The 22,254-nt window shown below is 39.6% G+C and overlaps 1 protein-coding gene across 1 annotated transcript in view; it reads left to right on the top strand.

Annotated features, from left to right (window-relative positions):
• Positions 1–22,254, top strand: part of map2k5 (mitogen-activated protein kinase kinase 5) — a 50,306-nt gene that overhangs the window by 22,120 nt on the left and 5,932 nt on the right. Inside the window, exons 15-19 of the mRNA XM_031848770.1 lie at positions 445–554; positions 5,499–5,525; positions 5,878–5,910; positions 12,921–12,982; positions 14,097–14,142. Coding sequence (XP_031704630.1) covers positions 445–554; positions 5,499–5,525; positions 5,878–5,910; positions 12,921–12,982; positions 14,097–14,142 — 278 coding nt within the window. The remainder of the gene's footprint in view (positions 1–444; positions 555–5,498; positions 5,526–5,877; positions 5,911–12,920; positions 12,983–14,096; positions 14,143–22,254) is intronic.

Below are 22,254 nucleotides of genomic sequence, written 5' to 3'. Positions count from 1 at the left end.
CCCCCCCCACCCCAAATAACACACATTACATACAAGCGTCCCACAATCCCGTCCTGCTTCTCTTTATCCCTCTATTTTGTTCTCTGCAGGTGGTAATCGTGGGGGGGTTATTAACTAATAGCTGATGTTGTTTGATGAGGAAGTGTTATCAGCAGGTGGGCACTAAGCTTACCTCAAAGACAGAAAGTCTCAAGTTCTGCACGCATCGGTGGCTTTAGCAGAATTCTATGTCATTAAGACACTGGCAATGGAAAGGCATGTATACATTAATGCATGTGTAAAATATGAGCCACAGCATAAGATTAGAATATCAAGTTCCACCAATTGCTCATTTTAAGCTGACCATGTAAGCATTATTATTGTTATTAAGGGTCTGTTTGGTTGTATTGCATTCGTTTGCACAGGTGTTTGCAGATATTTGCACAGGCCGTCATGAATGAACCTTTTCCCAGATGTTTGTATTATATCAAATGTCTCAAGAAGAATATCCTGCAGCTCTTATTATTTCTTTCTTCTTTACACAGTTGGCGCTCGGCATGTTCCCCTATCCACAGGTGAGTTATTGTCAGCGTTTAATTTATTTCTTTATTAGGCTAGTTGTTTCTACCATAAACATAGCAGAACTTTTAAAAGGTATTTGACTGCGATGATTCATGTTGCAAGAAAACTGTTTAGTCTGTGTACAGTAGTAACTATGTCCTCAGTGGTTAAACAAATGTTTGTTTGTTTTTCATAAGATTTAATGAGATGATTAACAAAATTCTATACCTTTTTTAAACATTCTCGTAAGTAAATAGTCTATTCGATGAGCTCTCCAATTATTCGTCAACAACATTTTTAGAAAGGCACTAATCATGTTTAAAATCCCTGAATGAGACTAAGAGGTCTCACCTCAAAACATAGTCTTCTGTCATCTGTATTACTTTCTACAACTTTAAAAGTATGAATCTACTGTTTGGGCTCCTTTTTTCCCCTCATTACACTAAGTTAGAATCCTGCTCAAATGTAATTGCCGACCTCTGAAGTGACTTCCCAATCCCATCAGGTCTTAATTAGCCCCTTTTAAGATGGGTTTATCTCACTAATCTCTAGCGGAGCAATCCAAATATGGTTACCTTAGGTTACCTCCTGGCCACCTGCCTCCACAAAATGGGATGGGACAGATTTTATCTAATGAAGAGTTTGTTCTTTAAATTACAGTGTGATGGTGTGAAAATGATGCTTTGAAAATAAGTCTTGACAGTGTTCTGCGTATTGAACACATTTGATCATTTTCTATCTGATCTTCCTGCGGGCTAATGAATGCAACACTCGTACTGCTCAATCAGTCAAATCTAACTTCATTGTGGTTTTATTAAAAAAGTGTGATGTAACCACCACTGCACTACCAAGGGTCGACTACTCTTCCTGGGAATGTTCTTAAACATTGGAGTCTAAAATCAAATGAGACTTAAAATCTCAGCATCCCTGCATTAAACTGAACTAAAACATATTTTAGGCCGTAAGGGTTTTGGTTGTTAATGTCACTTACTGTCACTTGAAGTATGTTATCCTATTAATGTTATCTATTATGTGCTGAGAGAATCCCAAATGTGTACTTACAAGAATTAATTCAGTGCCTAATGTCGTACTTCCACAATAAACAGCCTCAAATTACAGTTGTGATAATCGCTATAAATCTGCAGATGAATCCAGAAACTGTTGACAACGTGGCAAGACTTTGGTATCGGAAGAGTTATGGTTTCTGTTTATAGTCCGAGTAGTATTGACCAATCACGTTTGAGCTGGCTTTGGTTGAATTCAGGAAAACTGTCGGAAACTGACGATTATTTCGCTTTTTTATGAGCTAAGATTTGCTTGTAAACCATCTACGTGTGAAACTATCCTGTCGTAAACGACGTCTCGACTCCGTTTGCGTATCTCAAGTTGCTCATCGTATTGTAGACAGTGGCGCGCGGAAAAGGAAGTCTTTGCGTGAATATCCGCTGGTTACGCCAGAACCCCAGAGGTATCGTCCGTTCCGTCCAGAGGCTTGTCGTCATCAGACTGAGAGCCAATGGGTTGTGAGATTACAGTTGTGATGTAGCTATTCACTTGATGATCAATCTGTGTGCGGAGTGTGTGTATGATTACAGCCTTGGGTATGACTGTTCCTTCCTTCATTTAATGCTTCCATTATCATGTTAATTGTTAGTGTATTTTTGCAAACGTTGTTTTAATCTAACCTCATCTATAAAAAACGAAGTAGACAAAATATTAGAAACACCTCTCAGTTGGTAGTTTAGGCTCTCCACTGTCACGCAGCTTTCCTCCTCTCAGTGTTAATTTTCCCCTAACTCCATATGGTGCTGCAGACAGTTCACCTGCAGGCTGTAGCAGAGCGGTGTGGCGAGAGCGCTTGGATCCAGCTCGTCAGGCGCAGCCAGCCAAGGTCCTCGGGCCTAAGCTGTCATTTCTGCAGACGCTGGCACAGCTGTCTGTGCAAAAAAAAAAAAGCCCTGCTACACTTCACAGAGAACATTTTAGCACATACTGAGGGAGAAGTTGGAGAAGATGAAAGAGAGAGAGAGAGAGATTGGAAGAGATTCAGCGGCATCTGAGTTTCCACTGTAGACTTGTGCAAAATACAGAGTGAGTTGTTAAAGTTGAATTTGGCTTTGAGGTGTTCATGATTTGCTTTTATTTGCGGTTAGTTGATGCATTGTCCCTCATTCCTTCTCTTGTGTATGCACACACAGTGGAATCATCGCCTCATGTTTGTCATGATTAGAGAAGGTCTCTTTAAATCCACTTCACCACATGTCAGGATTCATTTGCGTCCTTTGTCGGGAGTTAATGGAGTTTTTGCACGGCTCGCTCTGAAAGTCTTTGAAGACACTAGACCTGATGTGATGTGTATACAGCCGCCAGCGCTATTGCTTCTGATTGATTTGTTTGCTCTATGGTTGTTTTTTGTTTCTCTGTATTTTGTCACATTTTTTTCACAGATTTGAATGAATCTTTGGATGAAATACCACGTCAGTTATTTGTGTGTATACGTTTCAGGAGCTTCCATTACACATCACTGCATCCATCAAACAGCGCAGACGCTTTCCCTGTTACTTTGTTTCTTCCTCTCAACAGAAACGTTGTCGCAGTACTATGTACTGTATGTGTGTTGTAAACAATGTTTGCGGTAATTTTCCAGCCCCTTATGCCAGCTTTAAACTGGTTTATACTTTCCATGGGAACATGCCCTTCTTTAAGTAATTAGTTAGTGTATTAGGCTTCCCTTGTAGGCTTTAGATTAGTGTACAAATGATCTGGAAAGAATATTGACCCTTCCCTCTCTGTCTTAGGTATGTAAAGCTTCCCCACATCTCTCACTATTTATCACCATGATAGTTATTGTCACCAAAACATTTTTGAGTACCTTGTATATGGCTTCCCTATAGAGCTAATTATTAATACATTATTTTTAAGATGTAGTATTTTGACATTGATAAAACTAATTCTATTGCAAAACAAACAGGTAAGTAAAAGGCTAAATAGGCTTTTCAGTTTGGGGGAAATCAGAGAAGAGCTGCATTTTGCCCTGCATGGCTAACAGAGTGACTAATATTAAAGAAAAGAACTGAGAAAAGGACCTCTCTCCATCTCCCCCTTTTCTGTAGCGATATCTCCTTGTTGCCTGACTAACCCAAACATGCATGTTAACCTTTGTTGAAATTGATGGTTTTTATCACAAAGGGAGCCTTTTGTATGAGTTTTCCAATTCCTTACCTTTGAAGAAGTATCTTTGAAATTCTTAAGGAGGGAACCAGTCATCTGATCTTTTAGAAGTGTTTATTGAATGGCTCTTGAAAGGAACAGAAATCATTTGATATCTCAAAATTGTGACTTCTTATTATCACTCCGGGCCCACTGTGATACTTAAAAAAAAAACAAAAAAAAAAACAATCTTGATGTGGCTCACAAATCATCACAAAGCCACTTGTATCAGGGCTCTCCAGCTCAGAGACACACAGAGCCGATGTTCTACACAACTAGCTTGTCATTTAGTGATACATACAGTTGATACACAGTCCTATAGGACGGGGGTCCCTTCACACCTTCTGCAACAAACACAACATCCTTGCTTGTCGAACATACATTAGTTTATTATTCTTTGACCAGGTGTCAGAAGAAACTGTGAAGAAATGAATTATTGGAAATTCTTTAAGTATAAATGTCATATTAAGCAATGTTTGCCCTCAGGACGAACATGCAGATATACAGTATGTCGACCACATAATCAGCCCACAGTGATGAGACTATTAGGAGGGAAAGATAAGAAGGCATTTTTAAAGCTCTCTTTTTGATATGTGGTCAAGCTACCTCGTACAAGAAGAATAAGTGCTCAATTATGCTTGAATAAGTTAGTCTCCCACTATCCAATTTCAACCCCTGGAGCAGCATGCAATTTTGTCCTAGTAATTATTTCTGAACAAATTCGTTTTCCATAGTTGCCTTTAATGTGTCTGAATCAGGCAAAACTGGATATAGAGGCAGTTTAGGAGTCTCTTGGTATTTGCAGAGTGTGAAAACCTGTATTTAATTGAGTGAATCAATAAGTGCTCTAATGCACTGTCAAAAGATCCGGAGAAATGAGCAATTTATTTACCAAACATTCTTAGACGTTCAGCCGAGCTTAGTTTTCAGGGCTTGTATAATTTAGTGTATATGATGGAGGTATAAATTTAGGTTTTTAGAAATTAAAACTGATTGTTCTAATGAATTCAGCCCTGGGGGGTTTACTTGGGGAAACTAAATGCTTTTTATAGTTTCGCTGCAGTGTCACATTTTAAAAGACAGTATCTCGCATCTTCAGAGTCTAGATCTTCCAAATTAAAAGTTCCTGTTCTAGCTCGTATTCTTTTCCTTTCATATGTTTTGCTTTCGACTGTCCATCGAAAGTGCATCTAGTAAATCAAATAAGTATAGAATGTCTAAGATGTATGTTTCTATATTTTGTTTCCTGTGATTGCCAAGCCCAACACTAGTTATCCGGGGTGATTTTTTTTTCTGCACCTTTTTAAAGATGCCCTCTCAAATCACTTTCTTTTTTTTTTTTCCCGGTGGCCCTATTGCCATCATTATGCAGGTAACTTACCGTGTCCGGGCCGCTTTATTGTCAGTGTTGCACCTGAGAAATCGACACATTGAGCATGCTCATTACAAAGCTTGCTGTTTGTAACAGTTATCCCAGCACATCTAGATAACCTGGAGGGTATGAATAAAGTACTACTCTGAAAATTAGCATTAGCGGATCTTTTACCCCCATTCTCCACAAATGAGAACAAGGCCATTAACATTTGTGTGTTTTCATTATGTAAATGGCGTTAACGCATACTCACAAATTGCCAACAGGAAAGCAATAATTTTCTCCTAGTGATCATAATGTGTCCAAGTGCGACGTCTTGATTATGACACGCTAATTACATATTGCCTCGTCCCCTCTTCTCTGTCTCTTCCTACAGATTCAGAAAAATCAAGGATCTTTAATGGTGAGTTTTATGGCGTTAGAATAGAAATAAAGAAAATGGAGGTTTCCCACACTATAGTCTGTTACTCTTGGTTGACTCTCTCATTTGTAAAAAAAAAAAACACTAAAATTGCATTTTTGCAATGAAATATTAGATTGTGGATAAACTGCTGGTATCACATTAGGTGCCATTATGGAATAATAAAAACATACAGGAGCTGAAGGATTGCTTTGCCTGAGCTCGCTGCATTTGATTAATTTAAGTAGATACTTTTTTTTTTTTTTTTTATCACACTATTGATTTTCCCTATTGCCAAGAAATTCCTTGTAGGCTGCCATGTTTTTTTCATCTCCCTGTGTCTCTCCTCCTCCAGCCTCTCCAGTTACTGCAATGCATCGTTGATGAGGTGAGTCGTCGTCTTATGTGCTTTTGCATCTAAAGTCAGTCCTAATGGCCCGGAAAGCTTATATTTTGTTTCCTAATGAAGCAAACCACTCAGGCGGCTTTGCTCCCCATTCACTCAACCCTTCACCCTATGCAACTGCCTCAGGCAATACACATATGCACACGCACATTACTGTAGAGGTTGGACCTGTCATGAGTGACACACACACACACACAAACATATACAGCAACAAAGCTGAATTCAGAGCACTACAGAGCCAATACCAAAGCATTTGTTTAACCAGGACTATTCTTATGGGTTCTTATGGGCACAGGGTTTGTTTCTCTATAAAAAAGGAATAACACATTAATTTCATAATATACACACTACATATAAACATACACGCATATAAATACAGTCGGACCGTACAAAAACAAAAAAGGGAATCTGCAAAAATAACTAAGATGAACAAACAAAGCAGCAACAGATACAAAAAAACGTTGATGTAGATAATTTGCAAGATGTCATTGTAACCAAAATATCTATTACTCTGTAAAAACGGATAGCCCTTCTTTTTCTTTGTTTAAAATTGAACTTGCTCCTGCACTTCATCTTTCATTCAATCAAACAATTTCACATTTTGCTTGTAATTAATTGTAACACTGGAATAACCCCAGCAAAAGAAAAATAGACGGAAACACATTACAGAAGTATATGATGAAATTAGTTTTAGTGATGTCTGCCGTATTTATGACGCTCTTTATAATGAGTTTACCTAGATTACATCTGATTCTGAAATGCTCTCATGTCCCCTCACACACAAACACACACAGTTTTCGATTACTTGATGCATGGACAAGCTATTTTATTATGTCGGTGTCCATGAATGCGTAAGCTCACACTGCTTATTTTTTCATCAAAAGCAGCAATCACAACCTTCCCCTCCTCTCTCTCCTTTTTTTGAGTTCTTTGCTGACGTGCACTGATAGAAGAAAAGCCACAATACCTCTGCAGCCTAAACCAGCCCCCCCCCCCCACACCCCACCCCAACCACCAGCTATATCACACATTTAACATACAATGTCACTTGCCCTTAACTGCCTATAGCTTTGGCCGTAATTAATAATTAAATGCTTTTGGTTGTAATGGATTGACCCCGGCTGAACTGTTCATTAGTCAGCTAGACAGAGGCATCACTCAAAACTATTTTTCCTGTGCCTTGTCCTGTTCCTCCCCTTGAGGCGAGAGAACATTTATGTTGTCCCTAGCGAGCCAGCACTGCCTTACTGTCCCAGCTAATGCAGTGCTTCAGAGGAAGAGACAAGAGCATAAGCACCCTTTGGAAAGATGGAAGTCGCTCACATAGAATTTAAAGGTTGAGGACTGCACTAGAGTTAGGATGTATGTGCAGTAGAATACCCAGAGAAGTTCACAACCTCATTAAGGGAAGACAACTCGGGCAGAAACAGTGTTTTTCATGCACTGTTCATTTTTGAGTTTTTGGACTGTTTTGCTTCCATAACATTGTCTTCTTTTAGACTAGTGAAAATACATCCTCCAAAGTACACATTAAAGTGTTTCTTTTCATTCAGTTTGTCTGTAGATTCTCCTAAATTCACCAAAGGTTAGCATTAGATAATGCATTACTTCAATATTTATAATTGATTCAATATTTATATTCTGACATTTTTTTTTATATATTATTTTCTGATTCATGGAGTGATACAAAGAGATATCCAAAAATCTCTTTATAACAACCGTTGGCTCTAATGAAATAACACAATTAAACACAAATGTTGAACCTGGCTTCAGCCAATGTTCAGATTTCTGTTCTGGAAAAGTATGCAAGTTACCACATATTTGATCAAATAAGAAACTGTGTTCTTCCCGAGGGCTCCCAAATCTAAAATCTTTTCTTTCGGGTCCTCCAAAGTCTATCCCAATCTTAGCGTCCTGTCTCAAACCCAGGTGTAATATTTGACAGTGTGTATGACAGTATTTGTTGTATTCAGATTTAAGCCAAATAACTCTCTCACACCTTCAGCTGGTACAAAATGCAACTGCTTGGCCAAATGTTTTGAAAAGTGCTTTACAAAGAAAGTTTAATGTCATTATAGTAGAACTTGTAGAATTTAGAGGCATTGTGAACTTTCCACTGATAACATAGAGTAATTAATTTAAAGCTACGGTATCTTTAATTGAACTACGCACACCTGACTTTAACATCATGGCAGATGTGATCAATTATATCTGACTCATTGACATGTAGTGAGTATTGCCCATTAGTACATACTGTACATGTGATCCAAATACCTTTTTATATCTTTGTCTGTGATGCTTTGATATTGTGTGTGACTTATCCACTGTGGATTTGAAAGTTGCTTTAATGGCCGAATGAGTAATAGGCTTCTGTGAGTGGATCATTAATATTATTGTAGCTAGAGGTATGTGTGTGGTGGGGGGTGGAGTGTAACAGTCTGCCTCTCTTTTTTTGTTCATTTTCTATCATACACAAACACCATAAAGACCAAATAAATAAGGAGAGAACAGTTTTAAGGTAGACACATCAACGTATACAGAGGATTTTCTCCCGGGTGAATCTCAAATCTCAAGGTGCCGACACAGAGGAACAAAGATTCTGAAATATATTTTGTGGCAAGGAGAAGTGACCTTGAAAATCATGACATCAGTAGAAAATAAAATGTAACAAAGAAAAAGTGTTTGCAAGTCACAGCTTACCAGACAGATGGACGTTTCCAAGGTTGTTTACCTAAATTACAACACATTCTGTCACATACCTAGCACTATCAAGCCAGTTTAAAAATGACATTTTAAAAATTCAAAAGCAATATCTCTTTCGAGAAACAGTGTCTAAGTTTTTGTGAATAATCCAAAAAACAAGTTGTCCACAATCACATACTTGACAAATTGTATTAAGAACTTTGGTTCAAAATAAACATAACAGTTCAAAATAAATGTAGGCCTTGCTTATGTCTTATTAAACAGGCCTGACCTGTTTAGATACCAAGTAAAAAATTGCCGCTATACATTTAATTATTATCTGTTATCTGGCTGTGTGCACAGTTTCTCCATAAATTATTTCATTTTCTATAAACTTCTTTATGTCGTACATAAACGCATTTCTGTGTGCTGTAGTCTTTAGTCCATTAAGCTCAAGAAGAGAAAAAAGGCATTTTGTGCCAGTTATTGACAACGGATAGCCTCCACTCCAAACTTGCCTATAATGGGGACCGGCATGAGGCAAACTTAAGAGAAAGTTTCTGCATGTTGTGCCCTCTACATCAGTGATTCTCAAGTGGTGGGTCGCGGACCCGTTTTCAGTGGGTCGCGGGCCTTTGCCTGAAAAAAAAACAAATCCTGTGCTTTTATTTTGAAGGGGATTTTTATGCAGTGGAGTGCCGTCTATTCACACTCCATAACAATATTTGGCGTTAATGCCTTGTAATGCTAATATCAGCAGAGGATAAACTGAAAACTATACCTCTGTCAAATGACACTATAAGTAGACGAATTGAAGACATGTCGGATGACATCAAACAACAGACCACAGCTCAAATTAAGGCAAGTGGTCATTTTACATTACAAATGGTCGAATCTACAGACATAACAAACAAAACAGTTTTACTCGTTTATGTGAAACGTGTGGGACGGGGACTGACAGGAACAATTGATCTGCACAAGAGAGCTCCCTACTACCACGACTAAAGAGGACAATTTCAGCTCAGGTTCAAACTGCACCATCTTTTCATTAAATACATTGGAGAAGTTTAAAATTTTCCTTGTTTTGGGTCGCGGCTTAAGGGGTGATGGTGGGTCCCGCAGCCAGACCAGTTGAGAACCGCTGCTCTACATGATGGCAAAACAGGTTCGCTCCCTCATGCAAGGGTCAGAACGTAAAGTGTCGACCAACTGACGTAGATATTGCTGTAACACACTTCAGCTGCTGGTTATTTAACATTGCTATAGAAAAAATATAAATGCTAGACATTTCTATATTGTTTTTATAGATACATATCGCCCAGCCCTAACCCCGTGGTTGTTCAATTTCAGTTAATTTAGCTATCCTCCATTTAAGTGCATGTAAATACGCTACACTATGATCCGGTGCATCTTATGAAATGTTTGTTGGTATTAGTGAATGGCAGAGAAACATGCTCGCCTTATTCAGTCTATGTCTTGAACAGGAAGTTCTCTGTAGTTCTTCCCACCATCTGTCTGCTGTCCACCCTCATTAATGTGCCATTAATGTGTGTTGAATAGCAAGTGGCTCCACTAATAAAGAACTCCCACTTTAGTTTCAAGCCTGTAATTACTGATCTAATTTTGCCTAATAATTGCTTCACGGCAATGACATGTATATTTACTTGTACCCTCGTACCCTCGTAGTGTGTGTTCTGTCTCATAGCGCAGCGCATTGACCACCAGAGGAATAATTCACGCAGACTAGTTACTTTCATCAGCCTGCTTGTCTTTTGTGCCATTGCCTGCTGCCACATCAAAGCTTTAGCGTTGTTCCTCTTAGCTGGAGACATGAATACATGCATAGATGTGTTTGTGCCTGCAAAAAGGCAAATATGTGGGGAAAGTGCAGAGAGAGATTTTGCATCAGATACAGAGCCTACACAACACATAAATGAGTTTGTGTAGGCAACACTTTACGCAAACTGTGGGCCCAGTTTATCCAATCGTGTGTGTGTGTGTGTGTGTGTGTGTGTGTGTGTGTGTGTGTGTGTGCGCTATGATATATTGCTCATCCAAGCGGCGGCAGCACTGTGAAGTGCAGTGAGATTAGAAGGGAACCCATTCCTTTGTTAATTTAAATGGGTTCATGCATCATGCTTTGCGAGAGCCTGCCGATCAGAGCATTAAGGAATAGCGAACACTGCCCAGAGGTGTTTTTAATGGCACAGCAGGGCTTCAGATGTAAAGAGGTTTAATTCCCTGCATTTGAATAAACGCCTGGTTGTGAAACCAGGCTTTATGATTTTTGTGCATATCTGAGTACTTTGTGTATTTTTGTTCTGTATTTATGCATATTGTACATCTTGTAGGTCTTAACTACCTACTCTTCACTGGTCAACTTAGTTTTGATATTGTCTGATAGTATCGTCCTCTTGTATCTCAGGTAAACATCTGTCTTGTGCACATGCTGTGCGTCAGGATGCACTATGTTACATTTCAACAATCTGGCACATATAGGAAGATTTTAAAAGATGAAAACGCTAATCCTGTGCTTTCCACACACAATTTCATTCGTTGCTCTCTTCTGAAGTTCACTGGCATTGAGACAAAAAAAAGAGAATACAGGTGTTAATTTGAGACGGCGTTTTCTATGCAGTGGTCCGAGATTTTTCTCCAAGGATATTAAGGGTAAAATAAGTAAGTATTAACCACCGGCAAAAGGAAAGAAGCACAGTGAGATTAGGGAAATGGATGGAGTAATGAGGTGAGGGGCAGTCTGGCCCAGCTGTTCTACATGACACGGTTCATAGACCCTCCATTGACAATATGTCACACGCCTGACACACACAAACACACTCATAGTGTTCATTTTGGCAGCAATATTTAGTCGTTCTGAGACGAAATGTCCAAGTAAGTTTTAGTCAAATATGGTCACCCTCATATTTTACGTCAATTTTAGTCTCTTAGTGAAAGAGAACTATGAACATTTGAGTAGTTTGAACAGTTTGGTTCTAGCTTCAGTTGCCATAATTGATGATTAATGTTGTTTGATAAAAATTAAAAAAAATGCTGCTTATTTAAAAATGATGTGCTGTAAAATATAATAGCCAGTTCATTCATTCTCCACCATTCAGAAACTCATCTGAATGGCTTAACACAGTTTATAACATCTTTAATTACCCCAGTTTCTGCTTCCAGGTGCACCTTCAGGTATCTCTTGAGATTGGTACCATTTTAAAGCTTTACACTTTCTCTCTCCACAGGATTATAAAGTAGATCCAAACAACCGTCCGTTTCCTACTGTACCAAACCTTGTTATTGCCATCACGTTGTCTAGCCGCCATCCTCTCACTTTAGCCAAACTCTGATGGAAACATGATGGTGTTTGAAATCCAAACCATGACAGCTTTATTATACAACAGTGTCTCTCACATTTGCACTTTCACCTTTTGAATCGCCGGCTTTGTTGATTGGTTGACCCAACGAGACAAATGTTGTGTCAGCCAGCAGGTGTTGTACATTAACTTGACTGCCAATCACCACTCAATGCTTCCATGAATACAGAGGATGAAGAGTGGAGAGTGTAGCCTTGAGGTGGGCAAGCACAAAAGTGTTCGTACAAGAAAAAGGTACTTAACTGTGAACTCCACTGAATCCAGACTCTTCAACGTTATATACTCTGAACATTATGTTGTGTCAGTTGTATAATTAGTGTTGATCTTAATAAAACTTGGGCACCTTTGGGAGCGTGTCTTTTTTTAATATGCACTAAAGATTGTTGGAAAATCCTGCTGTTGTTGCTCTATTATGATGTTACTCTGTGTTTCAGTGGTGGCCATGTTGTTCAACTTATTTCTTTATCTCGCTTTGTCTAGTGGATAAATGTGGTCAACTTATAAATATTTTATCTAACTAATCAGGTTTAATTTAGTCTTACATCATAAGCAGTCCTCTTAACAGTTTCCCAGGAGAAAAATAAGTTTCAAACCAAAGTTTTATAATTGCCAATTCAGCTCTTTATGGAGGTTTAAACATATTTTTAACTTTGGTCAAAATCCTAAAACTGTGTTTTATTAATCTAGTGTTTAATTGAATTGCCCAACACAGATAGGATTAAATTAGTTTTAATATTTGGAAACTAAATTAATCTAAACTATGTCTGACCTTAATCTTAGTTCATATCCCTGTTAATGTAAACCACCCTTAATCTATTTTTTATTTTTTCATTTAACTCGCGTGCAGTTACGTGTCAGGTTCCTTCAGTCAGTGCAGAGAGCCCCAGTTTAAAATGTTACTAGTTGTCTGAATAGTTTTGTTCTTCTCCACAGGATCCTCCAGTATTTCCTGTCGGCCAGTTCAGTGAGAAGTTTGTTCACTTCATCACTCAGTGGTGAGTCAGTTACTGTTTAATATGCTTTGTTTCTAGAAGGACGGTCACCGAAATTATTTAATTTAACATCTTCAGCTTTTAAATGGAATCGTGTCTGTTTGCAATGGCTGTTGACTGCATTGTGCATTTGTTTGTGATTGTAGCTCATAATAGCTTAATATGTGTGGCACAGTCGGCCACCTGAGCCCCACAGAGCCAGACTGAACAATTACAAAGACCACAAGCTGCATTTGACATAGATGAACAAAATGATGGTAGATGAATCAATGGTATAATAGAACTACAATGGGATTTAAGTACCTTTGCCTGTGTGTTAATGCGCTGTGGTTATAATGGTTTTAGCTATGATATTCAGTGCTGCTGATATTGAATAAAAAGCCAAGGAATGATTGGTTCATCTCATGCAACAGGACAAAGACAATGTTTACCCTGTGTTTGCCTCTGATTCATTAGCCTCTTGTAACCTTTACAGTTGCACAAACATCGACATACACACCCAAACCACACGCAAGCTGTGCGTGTGTGTGTATGTGTGTGTGTGCACGCAACACTCACTAGCTAGCTGTACCATCTGTTGTTTATCCCCCATGCCTGCTTTATTTACTCAAACAGGGCACCCCTCTCTCTCTCTCTCTCTCTCTCTCTCTCAGGACAGCCTGAGGTACCTGCCCTGCCTCGGTGCAGATCAGGCATTATCTTCTCACAGGCTATTCTTAGATGGTCATGGGCCAATCTTTGTAATACATAAACCAGTTACATGATGAACTGCACACAGGCCCCAGCACTAGTTCCTTTAAAGTCCCCAGTATACATACTCATAGAAACACACGCATACATCCTCTGAATGAATGTGGTAACTGTAATAAGATCGAATAATTGAAATTAGAAATATTAATTAAATGATTCTATTTGAACTGCATGTGCTGTGTCGTTAGGCTACAGTGTTTTTTGTATCGAGCCCTCTCTTTCAGTTTATTCTGTGGCGTAAAAGGCTCCTCTTGAATATTCATCTGCAAATGAAAATGATGCCGTTGAAATGAAGAGTCTCTCACACGTTTACAAACACAGTTTGAATCGTAGCTGGATATACTCTGCTTGTGTCTCTCTTTTTCAGTATGCGGCGGCAACCCAAAGAAAGGCCTGCCCCTAATAACCTTATGGTAAGTTAAAACAAAACTTTCATTGAATAGTTCCAACCACAGAATATAAGTTTTGAATAACTGTGTAAAGACGGTGGTTATATTCATGCATTCTGATGAAAATTCAATGAAACATAATTATATTACAGTATGTGTGTAGCTTTGGGAATATGCAATTGTATTTTATGCAGTGATTGAGGTGTTTTGGGTCAAGGACCCTCAAAGTTGTGATTGCTGTGTGGAAACAACAGCAATGAACTTTTTGCCTATCATGAAAGATGTCAGCGAGGGGCCAATGAGAAACCTTGAGGGTAGGACTGAGACCTACTTCAGCAATAATTAGTTAAATTCACTGCGGTTTCACCCTGAATGAATCAGGCCTAGCTGTTGTACAAGAGTCTGTCAAACAATTTTATTTACCAAAATTAAGTTTTGTACCGTAATGAAAATTTCAGCGAGGGGAAATTATTTCTAAGTGTGTGTCTGCCCGTCTTTGTGCGTTTAACGTTAAAGTGTGTCCATGTCGACTACATCGTTTTAACATCTAACAGTACTGAACATCATTCATTCTCAAATTCTTAAAGGTTTGCTGTCACCAAAGTGACCTCATGTCTCATCTGCAAAATTAGAGACATGTAGAGGCAAAGTTTTCTTTTATTCATAAATGTAAATCACTTGGTCAGTTTTCCGGTTTATTAAACACCACCTTTGTCATTTACATGAATAGTTTCTATTTTATAGCCGGCACAACATTCAGGTTACATTGAATAGCCTCCGTCAGTGTGGAGCTTATCCAGTATGTCCTCACTGAAATAATAACATTTCTAATCGCAATAGGAAATAACTCGCATAGTTCAAAAATCCATAAATCCGTTTTCTCAGAGCTTATACGGTAGCAGCACAATGATTTTTAATCATTTAACACCAACGGATTACAACAAATATTCACACAAATTAAGTAACATTTAAATAATCTGAGTATTGTATGTAGATGAATCAGCTTTTATTTCAAAATTGTATAGTTGAAATCCAGAAGATTTTGTAGTACATGAGTGTGAGAGTGAAGAATGCATACAAAGAGGACTAAGTTACAGCATATTGGGACAACAGAATCCCACCGATAACAAATCAAACTCTCTGTAAAGGTCTGTATGGTGATGCCTCAGCAAAACATCTTGCGTTTGAATAACAGCCCGGCTCCATTGTTCTCTTTGACCCAAATATAATACTCTGAGCAACAGATGAAGCCCGCTCAGGGACAACTCTTTCTGGTCTGAATATTAAATCATCTTTATCACATCAGGACAGTGCGAGAGATGCCACCGTGTAGATAGGGGTACCACAAAAATATATAGAAAAGTATGAACAAAAGTAAAAACAGTCTAAAAACATGAGCCTGTTGTCCCATCTCTAACTGGCTTAATATAGTACATACATGTACGTGTGTGTGCTTTAAAATAAAAAAAGTTCATGTTGATTTTCACTTGGCTAAGACTTCCTGTCTGAGAATAAGTTAGCTGTAAGTTATCAAATTGATTAATATTCAAATACCAAAGCCAACGATTATTTGTACAGTAGAGTTTTCTAGATAACGGAGAAGACTCCACTTAGTCCCAGCTCTTCCTGTCAATGAGTGGTACACAAGCCACACCACATGCCTTCCTTCCCAATATTGGGTGATTTTCTCTGTTCTAGCATTAGCACACAAGACCACAGCAGTTTGCACAAACCGCCTTTTAAGAGTTGCAACAAGCTGCGGTTTCTGTGTTAGGACCAAGGACAGCGACAGTTCGGTCCACAGAGAGAGGAGGGGCGAGGGGCTGGAGGGTGTAAATGCAGAGCTGCTAACAGATTGTGTGTTCGCAGTCTCACACCAGAAAGGAGGAGTAAAGGGAAATGTTGTCTAGACACTCGCTGTGAATTCTTGCCTCCAGACAGAAGTGGCTCTCTTGAAGGAGAGACCATGCACTGTTACTGTTGGGGAAGTTAGACTTGCGATTGTGTTGTGCTGCTCAATTTAGTTTTTGTAACTGTTCACCTTAATTTGAACACAACTTCCATTGTTTGTGTTGAGTGAAAATTAATATTTGAAGAGAGACTGAAGTGTCTTGTTTCTTGTGTCCTTCATGACCTGGTTTCACAACCAAAGCTTCATTCCAACACAAAATAATGCACATGGGTCACACCGTAAATCGGGTACCAATATTTCTCAGACGATATTAGTCCTCCACCGATGAATACGCGATTTATCCACAATGGATCCAGGACTTTATATCTCCCAGCTGGCCTGGCAACGCCTCGGGATCCCCCAGTATGAGCTGGAAAATGTTGCGGGGGGAGAGGGAAGTCTGGGTCAGCCTGCTTGGCCTGCTGCCACCGCGACCCGACCCCGGATAAGCGGAGGAAAATGTATGGATGGATGGATCCAGGACTCTGGACCAACCACACACTGCTTCTCCTCCCTTTATGGTTGCTTTATCATCACTCCTGTCAATGTCTCCTTTTTCTCACTTTCCTCCTCCTCTGCCCCACTTCCTTCAAATTTACGGTGCTCCCTGTGCTCTGTTTAAAATGTCCACCGTTCTCCCTCTTTCTCTCTATTTTCTACTCCTCCTTTCTCTCCACCCCTCTCGTCTTTCCTTTACCTATATTTCCGTCCTCCTGTAGGCCTTTCATTTTCTTCCTCTGAACTGAGATATAAGGTCATGGATGCCTGCCTTTGTGGCACCAGCCTGCTGATTGTCTTTCTCTCTCCTCCTCCTCTTCCCCTTATTCCTCCCCACCTCTCGCTCCACCTCCCCATTCCCCCAGCCTCCTGAGTACATTAAAACTCTTTACCTATTCTATCTGTATGTTAATGCAGCTAGCCACAGCTCTCCTTCTCTCCTCTCCCTCTGCTTTACTGAAAGTGCCGTAGTGCTCTCAGTTGCAACTCATTCCTCCTTAAAGGTAATGTGGGAACATCACACAATAGTGTATATACTGAGCAAATAATGTTGTTTTATGACCATACAAACTCACCTAGTAGCTCTAGTTTGCTCATCAGGTTTCAGCGTGTGGTTTCTCTAATCACTGGTACAGCTTTTATTAACGTCATTATTTTCACTTGGATTCTATCCTATTAGACGTTCTTTAAAGGGCTGCTGTTTGATTGCATGCAAGCTCTTGATGGGTTCTGTCCCTGAAGCTTGACACAGTGTGCTACAACTACTTGCACTGGATGCTATGTGCATACTATTAATATTTCATCCTAATCCGTTCAACTTCATCACTTTACCTGACAAAACATTTGTCTGGTGTTAATGCTACAGTATGTTCCTATCATGAATAGAGGGAGAGAGAACAGTGACAATACAGAGAGAATTATCCGTTAACAATAAGCTAATGAGAAGTAGCATGAAGGAGTTGTGTGTCCCTCATGTAATGGCTATATGGTGCACTACAGCAGGAGGTTTTGAACGTCAATGCAAAAAGGCGTGCATTGCACTTTGCTACCATGAAGAATGACATAGTTGTCTCTGACATAAATGATGTCATTTTCTTCTCCAACAATGTGAAAACCGATGGAAACACAGGCCCAGCTGCATGTGTGGTGGGGGCAGAAAGATGGTGTGTTTTGTGAGGTGAAGAAGGTGAATATTAGAAAAATAGATAAAACTTTTGTTCATTTATACCAATTAGTAAAATCCGAATTTTTTTTAAATTTCATTGTTGCTCAAAAACCACACAAAAAACAGCAATGTCAGTCATCTAAAATCCAGCGAATTTCAGACACGGGCGTAGCTTTAAGTAAAATTGTATATTGTGCGTGCGTGTGAGAGAAATATGAAAGTGATCGGCCGGTCGTGGCGATCAATTGAAAACCATCCCAGTTTCGATCAGAAGTTAATCAGTGGCTTGCTGAAGATTTACACCATGACTCATAATCTGTTTGTCCTTTTGGTGGATGTTAATTAATAAAGAATAAATATCTAACTGAGCTCTGTCTGGCTGTATCAAGCTCATCAATACCTCACTGGTATCAGTAAGCGATCTTTCTTCTTTTTCTTCCATTAGTAAAGAACCGCATGGTGAGCCATCAGAGAGGAAACTGAGGGTGTTTGTCTCCCCTTGTACTCATGCATCTTTCATTGTGGACACCTTATCCTGTCATCATAAGCTAATGACGTTGGTCGGTTGAGGAGACTTTCCATTGGCGCGCTCCCAGGACGTTGGCTTCAGAGTATTTGGTGATGACCCATCCTGTCTGAGGTTTCTTGCTTTTGGTTCTAAAGAGGCCGTCTTTCTCCTCCCTCTTCTCCTTCAACGTGTGAGGCCTGGTCTGTGTGCAGCGCCTATTGACATATTTAATTAGCTTTAGCGCAAGAAAGACAGAAAATATAGTTTTTGGTGTGACAGTATTTTGTGTATCTATGTGCTTGTTTTTGCATGTTTTAATGTGTGCATATGAAAGAAAAGGAAAACAAAAGTGATGATCCCACACCCTTATGTTCTTTGATTGTGATTTGATGGACATTTCATCAGCCCCCCTCGCATCATCCCTCGTTCCCCAGCCAGCAGCCTTCACACAGCCTTTTAGCACCCTTGTCAATGCTATTCTGCTTTTCTATTCATAGGCACACATACACACACGCTCACATTTCGTAGCCCCCTTTCAACCCCGGAGACACCAGATGAGCCCCACGGTTTTCCACAAAGGAAGTCCCTCCTGTGTCTGACTGTCCCTAAATCTAGTTTCGACTCACAAACACACACACACACACACACACACACAGATAGAAGCTGAGTAGCATCAAGTTTTGTCCAGTAACAAAAACATTTTTGTTCTTAACAAACACGCCCTGACTAGTTTATATTAATCTGTACTCTAGCGGTCATAAACTGCCCCGTCATTTAATAATTCCATTTATTTTCATTTATTCATCATGTCAGACAACAAGGATGTGTCAACTTACCGCAATGATACTATTGTCTTTTATAAACTGTAGTTTAAGATGTTGTTTTATCAAAGCAGAGACATCCTACCGTCCCTGACTGAGTGACTGAGTGAGTGAGTGAGTGAGTGACAAGCCATTATTGAGACGAGCATCTATGAGATGAGGCATGCGGTGCACTGGAGGTCACAAGGCAACACACATGGTGCTTGATATTTACCGGACATCCACAGAATGTGGCAGACGCTCTGAGTATTCATTTTGGATCAATAATTTAGCAGATTTATTTGTCTTGGTTTTTATGTCTTCATGGTTCTGTTAAAGAACATTTTTGAAGATATTGCGTTGTTTTGCGACACAATTTCTGAGCAGATTTCATCATCTATATGTGGGTTGTTTTTGGTAATACTTTATGGGGGTGAAGTCTTGCATGAGTTCTAGTTATCGCGTCTCAAACTTTGGGAGCAGCTTTAGCGTCTGAGGAATAGGTGTTTACATCGCTACATGTGCGAAAAGGATTTCCACATGCATGCTTACGTATCATCTCTTGTCTCTTTTCAGACTTGTGCCAAATCACTCTCGTCCTCCCTAAACTCTCCTGTCAGCACCTTTGCTGACAAATGTATTCACATTGCACCCATGGGTCTTCATTGACATGAACCCCATTCACACATACAGGGACTGCAGATGGTACTGCTGCACAACGGTTCAGTCACGTCATTTTGAATGAGAGCTGTATTCAAAATGACACTTCTTATACAATAAAAAAATCATTTTTGGCACAGGAAATATTCCTTTTATGTCAATAAAACGTATTTGATTTGACTAAATCAAGGATTCTTTTTGTTCAGGTGTAAAAAGAAATTAGACTGTATTGAATATTTTAGCTGAAACGACTTTGTCTTATTTTTGAGTTAAATGGTCAGTTAATCATTGAAATAAAAGTTAGACCGTAATTAATTGGTATCTTATAAGGTTCAGGGACACCAAGAATGTCAGTAAGGTTGAGACAGTATTTCAGTCTACATATGTTACACTCCTGGTCACTGCTCACTACCTCTGTTGGTCTGGACTACCAGCCAGTAGGATTTGTTAGTTCATCGGCGCGCTCCAGTATGAATCCTGCGCGCTGGACATCTTTTGTACACTTGGTTGGGGACTAAACTGGGCCGTGAGAAGGATTCTCCTCGTTCTCCTCTTGGCTCTCTTGTTTTACAACCTTTATTTTTTCTACTTCTTTCCATTTCAGTGGCTAACATTTAGTTTTGCGGCTCATTGACAGGTGGCTATCAGGAGAAAGTGCTGCCTCACTGTGCAAACAGTTTTGAAAGCAGCAGATAAATTTGAAAGTAGCATTAGTTGCTTGGACCATTAAGTTTAGAGCATTGTAACTCTCCTAAGAGAAAAGTCCCTTCATTTCCTCTGCACTCTGATTGACCAAAGTGCGCGCACACACACACACACACACACACACACACACACACACACACACACACACACACGCACACATACTGTTCACACACACCAACCAATGCCAGCCAGTTTCCAGAGGGAGCGAGTGATTAGCATGCAAATCTGTAAAGACCTAGTTATTCTATCTACCTCCTCACCCTTCTCCCTGTCTCTCACACACACACACACACACACACACACACACTGACAAACACTATTCTAATGAGGTGATGACCAGTCTCTTGTTATAATTGCCTCAAACTATTTTTAATTTCTTTTGAGCGTATTAATCATACATAGAGTTATTTAAAATCGCATAAATTAATCTTAGATTAAACAGACCCGTCAAAGGCTTCAAACAATTAAAGAGTGAGGTAGAATTTCCCCTGGGTTTAGGCCATTTCTATTTGAGCAGTTGCAGGTGATTATCCCATTTTGATGTGGCCAGACGGTGATTAATGTAACTTTTAAATGAGCCCCCCCCCCCCCCCCCCATCTCACCTCTGTCCACGCACCTCGACAGCAGAAAGTCAAAACACCTCCAGTGACCTAAGGAGTAGTAATCCACTCTGTATTTATAACTCTCTCCTTACATGGCCCATACTTCATTTGAGTTGCAGGTATTTTAATTATTAGGTGATAATGTGCGTGTTAGGGTGTGTGCATGTGTGTATGTGTGCACCTGTTTGTGTCTCCATCAAAGCAAGACTCTTGAGGCAGCTTATGTCTGATATAATTCAGCAGGAAACGGTCTAAATGCATTTTCCCCAACCCGGGGGTCTTTTGTGTTGGGTGGTGGGGTCGTATAAGATAAACCTCATAAACGAATCAGCGAAAAAGAAGAAACGTTTCTGCTACGCTGACTTATGTTCCTCTTCTTGGGCTTTATCTAAATCTAATCTAAACCTCAGCGTTTTTCTTGCGTATTCAAGGCTCTAAAACTATTAAACTCTTAAGAATAGACGATATGAAAAAGGAACATCACTGTTAGCTTGGACTGCTCGCAGCTCATAGACATGCAACCTGCAACAAAAGAATAACAAGCACACATTGCTTGACAATATATGGCCACTCAGCCAAAAAGGGTGTGATGGGACTGGTTCCTGTTTTGTTCCAGATGTGTATGCAGAATACACATGTTGGAATCTCTTGTTGCCACCTGCTCTGTAGAGATCAGCGATCCTAAATCTCCAAAATGTCCAGTCCCTCAAACATGCTTGATATTTGCAGCAGATGAGATGTGGACAACTACAGCTGTGTATGGTACATAAATTCTGAGTGTGCCCGCTGCCTCGTTAGTGCAGGGAGTTTAATCTGCTGCTATTTTTAATTTAGGTTGTAACTAAATAAGGACAATTAAGTTTAACTCTGACGAAACAACGGCTCGACAAAGTCCATTTAATAGCTGTTCAGGAGCTTTCGATCGTATCGCATGAAAGAATGCAGTTTGAATTGTAGATTAGCTTAGAGTTCCATATTTCTGAGCACTTTATGGACATTTTTACATTTTTTGTCCAAGCTTAAAAGTTTAGATTGGTTCTTGGCTTTGGAAACAGTAGCTAACAAAACAAACTCAACACAAGGTCCATTGAGTGGCTTTCCATCAAAAGATACACCACATAATCAGTTTACTGTCATGTCTTTTATCTCTCTTGTATGCTTTTTCTAGTTCTCTGTTTTATTAATTGTGTGTGTGTGTGTGTGTGTGTGTGTGTGTGGGGGGGGGGGGGGGGGGGGGGGGGGGGGG

The sequence above is a fragment of the Anarrhichthys ocellatus genome, unplaced genomic scaffold (assembly GCF_004355925.1).
Source record: "Anarrhichthys ocellatus isolate YVR2014 unplaced genomic scaffold, GSC_Weel_1.0 scaffold8, whole genome shotgun sequence".
NCBI classification, from domain to species: Eukaryota; Metazoa; Chordata; class Actinopteri; order Perciformes; family Anarhichadidae; genus Anarrhichthys; species Anarrhichthys ocellatus.
The sequence above is the reverse complement of the archived record's forward strand: the minus strand, read 5'-3'. Positions and strand labels throughout refer to the sequence as shown.